The sequence below is a fragment of the Haliotis rufescens genome, unplaced genomic scaffold, assembly GCF_023055435.1.
Source record: "Haliotis rufescens isolate VD_foot unplaced genomic scaffold, xgHalRufe1.0.p SCAF_27, whole genome shotgun sequence".
Classification (NCBI taxonomy): Eukaryota; Metazoa; Mollusca; class Gastropoda; order Lepetellida; family Haliotidae; genus Haliotis; species Haliotis rufescens.
This window is the reverse complement of record NW_025963968.1, coordinates 2,818,004-2,831,277: the sequence shown is the minus strand read 5'-3', so window position 1 is coordinate 2,831,277 and position 13,274 is coordinate 2,818,004. Positions and strand designations below refer to the sequence as shown.

Below are 13,274 nucleotides of genomic sequence, written 5' to 3'. Positions count from 1 at the left end.
ACTCCAACAATTTAATTGGTCATTTTGATCAGTTATTGACATTTGATTGATTTTCCCTATATGTACCGTATTTACCGCAATAAATACTCCCAAGATGTTAGAAAATTGGGACGGCGTGGGGGTGAGCACTTATTAAAACTATACACGAGTTAAATGGTTGTAGTGAACATTCTAAGATAAGACTTAAACGTTTTTGATAATAGTTACAAGAGAATTATGTTGCCTGTGTATTTTCTGTGCAAATCTGTAATATGCAAATGTAGGGGTAGTTTATAAAGATTAGCCAATATTAACTGAAGCGGTCTGTCACAATATGTCAAATATTATCCAACCACCTGTACTATTGGCCCCATGGCCAGACTATACGAAATAAATTCTGTTCTGTTCTGTTTATAATATATTGGTCTAAAAGTTCAGGGGCACTTATTTGAGCTTGGCGCTTAATACGGTGAATATGGTTTGCCATATAAAAATATGGCACAATGCCTGTTTTCATCACAATTTAATATCAAACAAATCATCATTCTCAGAATATACTGTCAGGTTGTTGATTAAGGCTTATGAGGTTAATTTGGTTGTCAATTTTAATAAGCCCATAGCAGTGCCTGCTGGTGCCACTTCTCCATCACCCTGGACTTCTTCCCCAATCAAGATCCGGGTTAGAATTGGTCTTCAGCAACCCATGCTGAGGGTAAGAGGCGACTAACGGGATTGGGTGGTCAGGCTCACTGACTTGGTTGATGCATGTCATCGTATCCCAATTGCGTGGATTGATGCTCATGATGTCAATCACTGGATTGTCTGGGATTTACAGATCACCATCATACAGCTGGAATATTACAAACATTTTGGGCGTCTCTGCCAGTTTAAGCTGTAGTATAACTGAAATACTAAAATACTGAATAAAATGGTGTTAAACCCAACTCACTCACTCTTGAGTTGATTTCCATTAAAGGTAGTATATGCTTTGGAAAGAAACAGTAATGGTCAAACTTTATCTTGATCCATTTCACGTGAAGTTTTGTAGCTGTACTTTGTATCATATTTATTCCATTAAAAACCCCACTGTGGCTTGAAATGTAGTACATTGTTTTTCAGTGATTCTGGTATAGTGAGGTTTGTAGTTTTAAGCAAAACTACAATGACTGATATATTTTCACAGATTCATAGTATTGAGATTGTTGATAATAATAGTTTTTTATGAAAAATTGATTCTCAAAATAGATACTGGTTTTATCTGCAAAGACATTTACATGATTTAAACAGTAATACCAGACATACGAGACAGGATAAACTAGCATCCTATCTTATCTTACCAGTTAAACTTTGTATCCATTTTACAGGTTTTAATTTTTCAATTAAGTAATTATTTGTTCAATTTTAGAAATACATGACGAGTGGGAGTTGTTTATGGTACAATAAAACACTGCAGGCAGAATAAACCATGAGGCGCAATTATTGTACGATAAATAACAACCACGAGTTGTTTATTTCTTATGTGAAATATCAAGATAACGTACAGCCCCTTTAAGGATTTCGATAAAATGTACAAGGTTTAGAAATATTTACCCAAATTTTAATAATGATGACTCCCTGAATAGAATTCGACCATGAACATGTCGGACAAGTCCATTTCATGAACAGGTGGGTTAAGTTTGGTATTTCCCGCGTTTTCTCACAATCCTTACAATCCTCATGTCAATTATCTGTACCTTTTCTCCTAATACCAATTGTCATATCTCTCCCACTTTTGGATACAATCGTTTGGCCACTGCGTTTATCTGCGTAGCCAACATACCAGACACTTCACACTCAAAAAAAAAAAAAAAAAAAAAAAAAAAAAAAAAAAAGTGGGTTCGAATCCCGATTCGCCCCGATTATGTTTCTAGGTTTGTCAGCACCATACCCGTGCTCGTGGGTTTCACCGAAGTGGTAAACCTCTTAGACCTGCATCACTTCGGGCTTTCCTCCCACATTAAGCTGACACGCCGCGATATTACTGGAATACTGTTAAAAGCGGCGTTAAACCCAACTCACTCACTCACTCACACTCAAAAATAATGTCGTCCAATATATGATGTCATTACGTTGCGAGCACATATTCCAATCTCCAGAAATGACATCATGGTAGAACAATGTTTTACAGTAAGATAAACTATGCTTCGTTGTTCATTGTTCTTTGCAATTTATCACGTAGCTATCATATTTATAGTTACAGCACCCAGTAGACATGGTGTATATTGTATGTTGCATTTAGGGGTCATTGTGTAGCTAACTTGTGGTGAAAGCAATGCTTATACCACGGCAGACTTGGGTTTGATTCCCCACAAGAGTGTTGTGTGTGAAGCTAAATCTTCTTGTCCCCTGATATGTAGTTTGCTAAAAGTATACTTCTTTGCTCAAACTGTGTTTGAATTTAATCATTGTTAATTACAGATCATGTTCAGGATGTTTCCGTTGAGGGAATAAAATCTATTTTGAAAATATGCATATTATAAGATTGGTGTTAATCGAGTGGAGTCATGATCACTGGTTTGTCTGGTCCAGACTTGTTGTTTAACGCTGCACTCAGCAATATTCCAGCTATATGATGGCAGTCTGTAAATAATCAAGTCTCGATCAGACAATCCAGTGATTGGCATCATGAGCATCAATCCATGCAATTGGGATACGATGACATACATTAACCAAGTCAGTGAGGCAGACCACTCGATCCCGTTAGTCGCCTCTTACGACAAGCATAGTCACCTTTTACAGCAAGCATGGGTTACTGAAGACCTATTCTACCCCCGATCTTCATGGGTGTGATTATTTACATGCTGCTATCATGTAACTGGAATATTGCTGAATGAATCTTTTAACAGCAAACAATACACTAGTTTGACACAAATAATCATCAGACGAGTAACTTGGTTATTTCAGAACAATGCGAGTCCAAGTGTGAAGGACCTGGTGGCAGACTTCAGCGACCACGCAGACAGCATCTACCAGGTGGCCAGCCTCGCTGCAGCCAGCTCCTCCGACAGTAAACGTAAGTAGGCCACATCTATCATACCTGTAGCTGTCATTCAAATCAGGGCAACATTTCAGCAGCAATCGTTGATAACCCACATCTATGCAGAAATCTGTGCAGTTTCATCCCTTGACTGTGCCAGGATTTGATGATCCTCGGTCTTAATCTTGGATACCTAAAGATTATGATCCTGTCAGCACCATGCATTTTTACTTTGGGCTTAAGATTAACTCTCGCAATAATCTGACAGCTGAGAAGATTTTCGAAAATTTTGGCATAATTTTAATATCAGTTCATTGATATCAAACATTTACATAAATGTTCACTGTTGGTTCTTTTTTTTTTAATAGATGTTTTTGAAAATCATTGTTTATTTAAAAAAATGTATATATAATTCATGTTTTTTTCAATTTCTACTGTTAATAAATGATAGAAAATGCCATTTGATTTTGCAAATAAACCAAATCAGATCATGTTGACCTGTTTGGCCAGGTCACAGCGTGCCTTCATTCATGTTCAGTGTCACAATCAGATAATGACCCCATCACTGTCACAGATCAGACATCATGTCCAGATGTATAGATAACACATGGAGGCTACAGAAGAGATTTGTAGGTTATATGTAGTTGCATACCAGTATCAGTGGAATATATATACAATACTAAACAAGCCAACATGTAATACCAATTTTATGAAACTCATGAATAGTTCTTGTATCTGATTGTCGAAAAGAATTTTTTGTGAGTTTCATAAAATTGGCATGAGTTAAGTATTTGGTATTTATGACTTGCTGTTTTTAATTTTTTTCAGTTTCTCTGTCGTGTGTAAATAGGCAGACATCAACGTGATCCACAGCATAATCCAATTGAGTTTATCAGAATAATACAACTTCAAACACATTAAAAGATGATACTTATTGATCTAATAACCATACAACAGTCATCTTTAGAATTCAGGGGACCATTCCACAAAGTTATGGTAGTGCAAGGTGATCATAACCGCCAAACTTTAACATAAACTTACAACTGTGTGATACGATCGTCTTGCGGAAAGGGGCCCAGCCCCACAAAGTTTACAAACATGTCACAGGACTTAAGATACACCGGCAAAACAATGCCACATGACGTCAGCCATGCAACAGGGTTGCTAGGGTCAACGAGTGTGCATATTCCCCTCAGAGAACTATCATCTCTGCAAGCAAAGTTGTTGAATAAGCCCAGGGATTTTGGGAGTTTTAAATATTTGTTAGTGAAACTAGTCCCCCAGTACATAAGCATGTGCTTTAGTATTAAACAGTTTGTAATACCAGCTTATTATCGGGCGCTGTCCGTCCATCTTTCCATCATGTTTCGTTTCCAGAGCAGAACTCAAAAACCATGAGAGACATGTTAACCAAACTTGGCACATAGATAAGTCTAGAGGTGAACTGGTGCCTTTTGATAGTTTGAGGGGTTTGTTTTAAATTTATTTTTTGAATTTCCATGGCAACGACTTTGATATAGACTGAAAATGGCAGTAGTGCTCCACACAGCCAGACCTGTCATATTGGAAAGGGATATAAGTATTTCATGCTACTCTACAGGCGAGTAATATTGGAATTGTTTGAGGGGTCATGGTGGCCCAGTTGGCAATGGTTCCAATATTCACTTGTAGAGTTACATCCTAGGATTCACTGATCGTTGGTTCAAATTACAGATTCAGCAGGATTAGAATCCTTGTGTTGCCAGGACCATACTTGTTCATGGGTTTCACTGAAGTGGTAAATGTATTAAGAACTATCACTTTCAGCTTTCCTCTGATGTCAAGATGACACACAGAGATATAACTGAAATACTGTTCGTGACTTAAAACCTGAACGCTCTCTGATCAGGAGTCAGCTTCCATTACTTAACAAGACAGGGAACATATGCTTGTATATTTGTGGGTCAGATATATCGGTCAGCTTCATAGGTCAATGGTGAATTGTTTGATAGGCATTACTTAGAAGTTGGCGGATGACAAAGTAGACACAATTTATGAATAACTTCTTATTATGCTAAGGTGACTTTTTGGTATAGATCCTTATACTGTTGTCAAGCAAGGCTATTTCATACTATCCACCTGCTGTGAACTAGCAATAATCACCCCATATATGTATACATAATCCTGTTTAAATGGCTTCGTGTCATATTTGTTTCCTCATCATGTGTTCTCTGTCCATCATGGTGTTACAGTGTTATCCTTCTGTTGTCATTACTTAACCTACTCATGGTAATCTCTCTTGTATGCAATTGTTACTGTTAATGGGGCGGTCGGGTAGCCTAGTGGTTAAAGCGTTCACTCGTCACGCCAAAGATCCGGGTTCGAATCCCAACATGGGTACAATGTCTGAAGCCCATTTCTGGTGTCCCCCGCCGTGATATTGCTGGAATATTGCTAAAAGCGGCGTAAAACCATATTCACTCAGTTTCTGTTAATCCTCCACTTACTATATATGTTCTGTACCATGTTCATTATTCAGCCTTGCTTGACAATGGTAGAAGGATCTATACCCAAATGTCGCCTTTACAGTAAATACATAAGTTGTTATCCATAATGTGTACTGAAAGGTCATCACTCCTTCAATACAGCGGTGACCTACTGACCGAATACTACCATGTGCTGACATGGATGACATTATCTTGATTGGAGTTCAATATCTGGACGAGGGTCAACTGATGTTTCCCAGGTCTGCATCTGTGTCATGGTGTCTATGTTCCGATATCGGTCACGCGGTTCAATTCCCCACATGAGTACAATGTGGGAATCCCATTTCTGGGGTCCCCTGCCGTGATATTTCCGGAATATTGCTAAATGCGTTGAAAAAGAATACTCACTCACTCAAAAACAATGATTTTTGCATTGCAATTGTGTTTGATCTTGTTGATCATGTGCTCTTGAATTTTCTCAAAATGGATATTCGCCTCTGTTACGTCTCCTTATCATGCTTATGATGACATCATATTTTGTGAAATTTTTCTTATTCATACAGAAAAAATTTGAATATTAATTCTGACAAGTTTTCTTCAGTGGCTGTGAGTTACAGTGGAGGGGTGAAATGATGCTCGGTTACCGGTGCATCACTAGTTTTCATGTGACGATGCTATACACAATGTTTGTTTTTTTGTATCGATTAAAGACGATACACTTGCTAAAACCAATTACTCACTACTAGTTTCATGACCTCAGTATTTTTGTCAGTCAAATATCACAAAATGTGTTGAAATTAGGGTCACATTCACTAATGAAAATAACCGCTACAAACATGTGTCTACAGCTAGCTTTTCCTTTTGAACCTGCTTTGAAATGTTTAAAGTAAGAAGTTTCAACAGGATTTTATGTAAATATGCGTATCACGGATTGATTGTTTTTCTCGGCTACAGGTGTGAGGGTGATCCGTGCCTGCGTGTACCATCTTGAGAAAATTGACCCCAACATTGTACCATCAATCAAGGCAGTTGCCAGGCAACCAACAAACATGGCCGCCCTGAGAAACTTAAAGTTATTGGTAAAGGGCTGGAAGGAAGAGTTATCTGCTCTTGTAGAAGTTCTGGATGAAATGGTAGACCCGGAGTTGTTTATAGAAGTTTCAGGTACTTCCATGGCTCATTAAGACACATACATACTTTTTTAAGATGGATCTTAACTTTACTGTACCATTGCAAGCAGCTTCCGTTATTCATCGTCCTTGAATAAATGGGACCCGTGAAGAGCCGGTGTAGAATAGGTCTTCGGCAACCCATGCTTGCCGTAAAAGGCGACTATGCTTGTCATAAGAGGCGACTAACGGGATCGGATGGTCAGGCTTGCTGACTTGGTTGATGCATGTCACCGTATCCCAATTGCGTGGATTGATGCTCAGGATGTCAATCACTGGATTGTCTGGTCCAGACTTGATTATTTACAGACCGCCGTGATATAGCTGGTATATTGCTGAGTGCGGCGTTAAACAACAAACCAACCAAACCAACCAACCTTGAATAAATGGAGATTTGCAGCTTATTTAACTTAACTTCTCTCAACTCACTGTCAAATATTTCCACTTCAATCAAACAAATCAAAGAATCGTAACCTTACACGCTGATGTCTTTTCTGCCAATCAGAGTTGAAGATAGGTGAGGACATATGTGCCGTGCGCGGGTTTCTCCTCCAGGCGGACCATGAGGGCAGCACCGAGGCCATCTCCTGCGTGTTCCGCCGCACCAGGCGTGTCATACAGATAGCCCAGTCAGTGGTGGACCACAGCACGGACGCCATCTACAGGAACGGCCTGCTCGTCTTTGTCAGAAAGCTTCAACAAGGTGGGTATGTTCTTGGCAACTTGACTATGGCTATACAGTAAACTACGGTTATAACAAACTCAAAGGAACCACTGATTTTAGTCCGTTATAACTGTAGTTTGTTATAAGCACATATGCAGCATATATACAGCAAATGGCCAGGACCAAAAAAAACAGTTTGTTATATCCGTCAGTTTGCTATAAACATACTTTACTGTATTTTATTTCTTGGATCACAGACACATCACACACCCAAATGTTTTTGTGATTACTCAGTGAAAAGATCCACAAGTGTAACATGAGGGTTGGAAACTCAATATGATGTTCATGTTTCGCCAGATTGATCAGTCATAACTGATTCTGTTCACAGTAAATCTTGGTCAGTCCTTTGTCTTGGTACACTGACTGCTGAAGTCGACTGTCAGATGTGTGGGAAATATGAAAGTAAAATAGACTATATTTTTTATCCCCTGCCCCGAAGTGGAAGGGGATGTAGGAATGGCTGCTGTCCATCCGTCATGATTCGTTTTCGGAATTCAAAAACCATGAGAGATATCATAACTTAAATTTAAATTTAATCTTAAATTTATTTTTCGAGTTTTCATAGCAATGACTTTGACATACACTGAAAATGGCGGTAATGCTCGTTTCTGAAGCAGATCTTGAAAACCGTACAATATTTCTTGCCCTACACACAACCAGACATGTCATATTGGCGGGGGATATTAGGAGTTCATGCTTTTTTAGGACTTTAATAACACTAAAGGTAAAGGTAAGACTAAAATGTGCCTTATGTGTACGAGTAAAAAAAAGTTGAGGACACCTGATTCTTTCATATTACTATAGTTCATCTGTCATGGCAAATGTTTTGGTCCAATCAGCTGAGTCTATCACCAAAGAGGCACTGAGGTACCTGCAGCGAGACGTCCACAACGAGCGTCTGCAGGAGACCTTCGTGAAGCACCTGCTCCTGCTGAAGGGGTTTGTGGGACAGGTGAAGGAGGGCCTGTCGGCCGACAACCACCCCGACATAACCAGTCCCGACCGGATGAAGGTGTACAAGAAGAAAAGGCTCAGGCTGTCAGGTAGGAGCAGGTGGAGGGGAATCGTGATGTCATGGTGATGGAGCTGTCATGGTAATGGTGTTGTCATGGTGATGGAGTTGGCATGGTAATGGAGTTGTCATGCTGATGGAGTTGACATGGTGATTGTGTTGTCATGGTGATGGAGTTGTCATGGTAATGGAGTTGTCATGCTGATGGAGTTGTCATAGTAATGGAGTTGTCATGGTGATGGAGTAGGCATGGTGTTTGAACTGTTATGGTTCACCGGGCATTGGTCGTAGTTATTGAGTGATCATGTTCTTGGATTGTCATGAATATTGATTTGTCATGGTTATTGAGTTGTCATGGGTATTGAATTGTCATGGTTATTGAGTTGTCACAGTGATGACTACTCATTGTCCTAGTATCATGTGTTTTAGTGTCATGCACTGGTTAGGACAAAAACAGAGCCCTATTTGAAAAACAGATTTAAGCACTGTGACTGTCTCTGGCCAGTGATGAAGTATGTGCGTTAAGAGACCCAAAGCATTGACATAATATGGCTTTTTTGAAATTACAAATCTTAAGTTTGAACCCCTTCCCAGCACCAGTGACATTGTTCCAAACCTCAGTTGAACATTAGGACAGTGTGTTAAATAAACTTCTGACAATAGCAATAGTTTGAGACAAGTCTGAGCATCAGTTAAGATGGATTGGTACCAACTGTAATGCTATTAATTAACATGGTGATTATGTTTGATGGTTGTACTAAACACAGCAGTACCAGTTGAAAACTCTGTGGTCTAGAGGTAGAGCGTCCGCCCGGAGAGCGGAAGGTCCAGGGTTCAATCCCCGGCCTTGTTATACCAAAAGACATGAAAAAATGGTACTTGTTGTTGCCCTGTCTGGCACATGGCATTAAGGGGGGAAAACAAAAACGTTAAACCCCATTTCACCTCACCTGAAAAAGTAACAAAAACCAGAAATGGAGAATCAGACATTTCTTCTTTTGAAGTCCCAGCAAGAAGAAGTCCCAGCAAGAAGAAGTCCCAGCAGGTAGAAGTCCCAGCAAGTAGAAGTCCAAGCAAGTAGTAGTCCCAGCAGGTAGAAGTCCCAGCAAGTAGATGTCCCAGCAAGTAGATGTCCAAGCAAGTAGAAGTCCCAGCAGGTAGAAGTCCCAGCAAGTAGATGTCCCAGCAAGTAGATGTCCCAGCAAGTAGAAGTCCCAGTAAGTAGAAGTCCCAGCAAGTAGAAGTCCCAGCAAGTAGAAGTCCGAGCAGGTAGAAGTCCCAGCAAGTAGAAGTCCGAGCAAGTAGAAGTCCCAGCAGGTAGAAGTCCGAGCAGGTAGAAGTCCCAGCAAGTAGAAGTCCCAGCAGGTAGAAGTCCCAGCAGGTAGAAGTCCCAGCAAGTAGAAGTCCCAGCAAGTAGAAGTCCCAGCAAGAAGAAGTCCCAGCAGGTAGAAGTCCCAGCAAGTAGAAGTCCCAGCAGGTAGAAGTCCCAGCAGGCAGAAGTCCCAGCAAGTAGAAGTCCCAGCAAGTAGAAGTCCCAGCAAGTAGAAGTCCCAGCAGGTAGAAGTCCCAGCAGGTAGAAGTCCAAGCAAGTAGAAGTCCCAGCAAGAAGAAGTTCCAGCAGGTAGAAGTCCCAGCAAGTAGAAGTCCCAGCAAGTAGAAGTCCCAGCAGGTAGAAGTCCCAGCAGGTAGAAGTCCAAGCAAGTAGAAGTCCCAGCAAGAAGAAGTTCCAGCAAGTAGAAGTCCCAGCAGGTAGAAGTCCCAGCAAGTAGATGTCCCAGCAAGTAGATGTCCCAGCAAGTAGAAGTCCCAGGAAGTAGAAGTCCCAGCAAGAAGAAGTCCCAGCAAGTAGAAGTCCCAGCAGGTAGAAGTCCCAGCAAGTAGAAGTCCAAGCAAGAAGAAGTCCCAGCAAGAAGAAGTCCCAGCAAGTAGAAGTCCCAGCAAGTAGAAGTTCCAGCAAGTAAAAGTCCCAGCAAGTAAAAGTCCCAGCAAGTAGAAGTCCAAGCAAATAGAAGTCCAAGCAAATAGAAGTCCAAGCAGGTAGACGTCCCAGCAGGTAGAAATCCCAGCAAGTAGAAGTCCCAGCAAGTAGAAGTCCCAGCAAGTAGAAGTCCAAGCAAATAGAAGTCCCAGCAGGTAGAAGTCCCAGCAGGTAGAAGTCCAAGCAAGTAGAAGTCCCAGCAAGAAGAAGTCCCAGCAAGTAGAAGTCCCAGCAGGTAGAAGTCCCAGCAAGTAGATGTCCCAGCAGGTAGAAGTCCCAGCAGGTAGAAGTCCCAGCAAGTAGAAGTCCCAGCAGGTAGAAGTCCCAGCAGGTAGAAGTCCCAGCAAGTAGAAGTCCCAGCAAGTAGAAGTCCCAGCAGGTAGAAGTCCCAGCAGGTAGAAGTCCAAGCAAGTAGAAGTCCCAGCAAGAAGAAGTCCCAGCAAGTAGAAGTCCCAGCAGGTAGAAGTCCCAGCAAGAAGATGTCCCAGCAAGTAGAAGTCCCAGCAGGTAGAAGTCCCAGCAAGAAGATGTCCCAGCAAGTAGATGTCCCAACAAGTAGAAGTCCCAGGAAGTAGAAGTCCCAGCAAGAAGAAGTCCCAGCAAGTAGAAGTCCCAGCAGGTAGAAGTCCCAGCAAGAAGAAGTCCCAGCAAGTAGAAGTCCCAGCAGGTAGAAGTCCCAGCAAGTAGAAGTCCAAGCAAGAAGAAGTCCCAGCAAGAAGAAGTCCCAGCAAGTAGAAGTCCCAGCAAGTAGAAGTTCCAGCAAGTAAAAGTCCCAGCAAGTAAAAGTCCCAGCAAGTAGAAGTCCCAGCAAGTAGAAGTCCCAGCAGGTAGAAGTCCCAGCAAGTAGATGTCCCAGCAAGTAGATGTCCCAGCAAGTAGAAGTCCCAGCAAGTAGAAGTCCCAGCAAGAAGAAGTCCCAGCAAGTAGAAGTCCCAGCAAGTAGAAGTCCCAGCAAGAAGAAGTCCCAGCAAGTAGATGTCCCAGCAAGTAGAAGTCCCAGTAGGTAGAAGTCCCAGCAAGTAGAAGTCCCAGCAAGTAGAAGTTCCAGCAAGTAGAAGTCCCAGCAAGTAGAAGTCCCAGCAAGTAGAAGTCCCAGCAAGAAGAAGTCCCAGCAGGTAGAAGTCCCAGCAAGTAGAAATCCCAGCAAGTAAAAGTCCCAGCAAGTAGAAGTCCCAGCAAGAAGAAGTCCCAGCAAGTAGAAGTCCCAGCAGGTAGAAGTCCCAGCAAGTAGATGTCCCAGCAAGTAGATGTCCCAGCAAGTAGAAGTCCCAGCAAGTAGAAGTCCCAGCAAGAAGAAGTCCCAGCAAGTAGAAGTCCCAGCAAGTAGAAGTCCCAGCAAGAAGAAGTCCCAGCAAGTAGATGTCCCAGCAAGTAGAAGTCCCAGTAGGTAGAAGTCCCAGCAAGTAGAAGTCCCAGCAAGTAGAAGTTCCAGCAAGTAGAAGTCCCAGCAAGTAGAAGTCCCAGCAAGTAGAAGTCCCAGCAAGAAGAAGTCCCAGCAGGTAGAAGTCCCAGCAAGTAGAAATCCCAGCAAGTAAAAGTCCCAGCAAGTAGAAGTCCCAGCAAGAAGAAGTCCCAGCAGGTAGAAGTCCCAGCAAGTAGATGTCCCAGCAGGTAGAAGTCCCAACAAGTAGAAGTCCCAGCAAGTAGACAAGTCCCAGCAAGTAGATGTCCCAGCAAGTAGATGTCCCAGCAAGTAGAAGTCCCAGCAAGTAGAAGTCCCAGCAAGAAGAAGTCCCAGCAAGTAGACAAGTCCCAGCAAGTAGACAAGTCCCAGCAAGTAGAATTCCCAGCAGGTAGAAGTCCCAGCAAGTAGAATTCCCAGCAAGAAGAAGTCCCAGCAAGTAGAAGTCCCAGCAAGTAGAAGTCCCAGCAAGTAGAAGTCCCAGAAAGAAGAAGTCCCAGCAAGTAGAAGTCCCAGCAAGTAGAAGTCCCAGCAAGAAGAAGTCCCAGCAGGTAGAAGTTCCACAAACTGATAATGCTTCCAGGTTTCGAAGACAAGATTGATTTAACTTTGTCTTACTGTTATGCCATCACTGTTGTTGATGACTTGCTTGATAAAGGTTCTGGCATCTGTACTGAAACATTGCATGGAAATAATATGAGAAAAATAAGAAGTTGGAATCCATGAGTCATAAGCCTTCATTTTTTTGTTGCTGCAGCTTTTAAATTGCCACTTGTACGCAACCTGCCCAGTTATTGACTGACATGCAATCAGTCTGGCAGCACAACAGGGTTTAACTCAGTATTATACATGGTACAGTAAGCACTTATGGTGTGGCATTGATTTGTGTGTCTTGGACATATTCCATGGAACTGTCAAGTGCTGCTGTAAGTCTAAATCAAGGCACAGAAGTTATTGCTGCAACTACCAGAAACCTATGTTACATTGTCGAGAGCAGTGTTCGTATCCTTATACTAGTCACACACATAGTCAATCAATCAATCAATCAATCAATCAGTCATTCCTGGCATTTTATGGTGATTGTTCAATCAATCAATCAATCATGACATTTAGAGTGCTTGTTCAATCAATCAGTCTTTTAGAGTGTGTGCTCAATCAATCAATCATGGCCTTTTGGAGTGCTTGTTCAATCAATCAATTAGTGTTTTAGAATGTGTGTTCAATCAAGCATGACATTTAGTGTGCTTGTTCAATCAATCAGTCAATCAATCAATCAGTCTTTTAGAGTGTGTGTTCAATCAATCAAACATGGCCTTTTGGAGTGCTTGTTCAATCAATTAATAACAGTCTTTTAGAATGTGTGTCAAGCAGGACATTTAGAGTGTGTGTTCAATCAATCAATCATGGCCTTTTGCAATGCTTGTTCAATCAATCAATCATAGTCTTTTAGAGTATGTGTTCAATCAATCGTGGCCTTTTTGAGTGCTTGTTCAATCAATCAGTCAATCAATTAATCACAGTCTTTTAGG

General features: G+C 41.5%; 1 protein-coding gene across 1 annotated transcript in view; it reads left to right on the top strand.

Annotated features, from left to right (window-relative positions):
- Positions 1-13,274, top strand: part of LOC124139394 — a 73,212-nt gene that overhangs the window by 42,112 nt on the left and 17,826 nt on the right. Inside the window, exons 10-13 of the mRNA XM_048402584.1 lie at positions 2,923-3,031; positions 6,415-6,624; positions 7,135-7,332; positions 8,193-8,396. Coding sequence (XP_048258541.1) covers positions 2,923-3,031; positions 6,415-6,624; positions 7,135-7,332; positions 8,193-8,396 — 721 coding nt within the window. The remainder of the gene's footprint in view (positions 1-2,922; positions 3,032-6,414; positions 6,625-7,134; positions 7,333-8,192; positions 8,397-13,274) is intronic.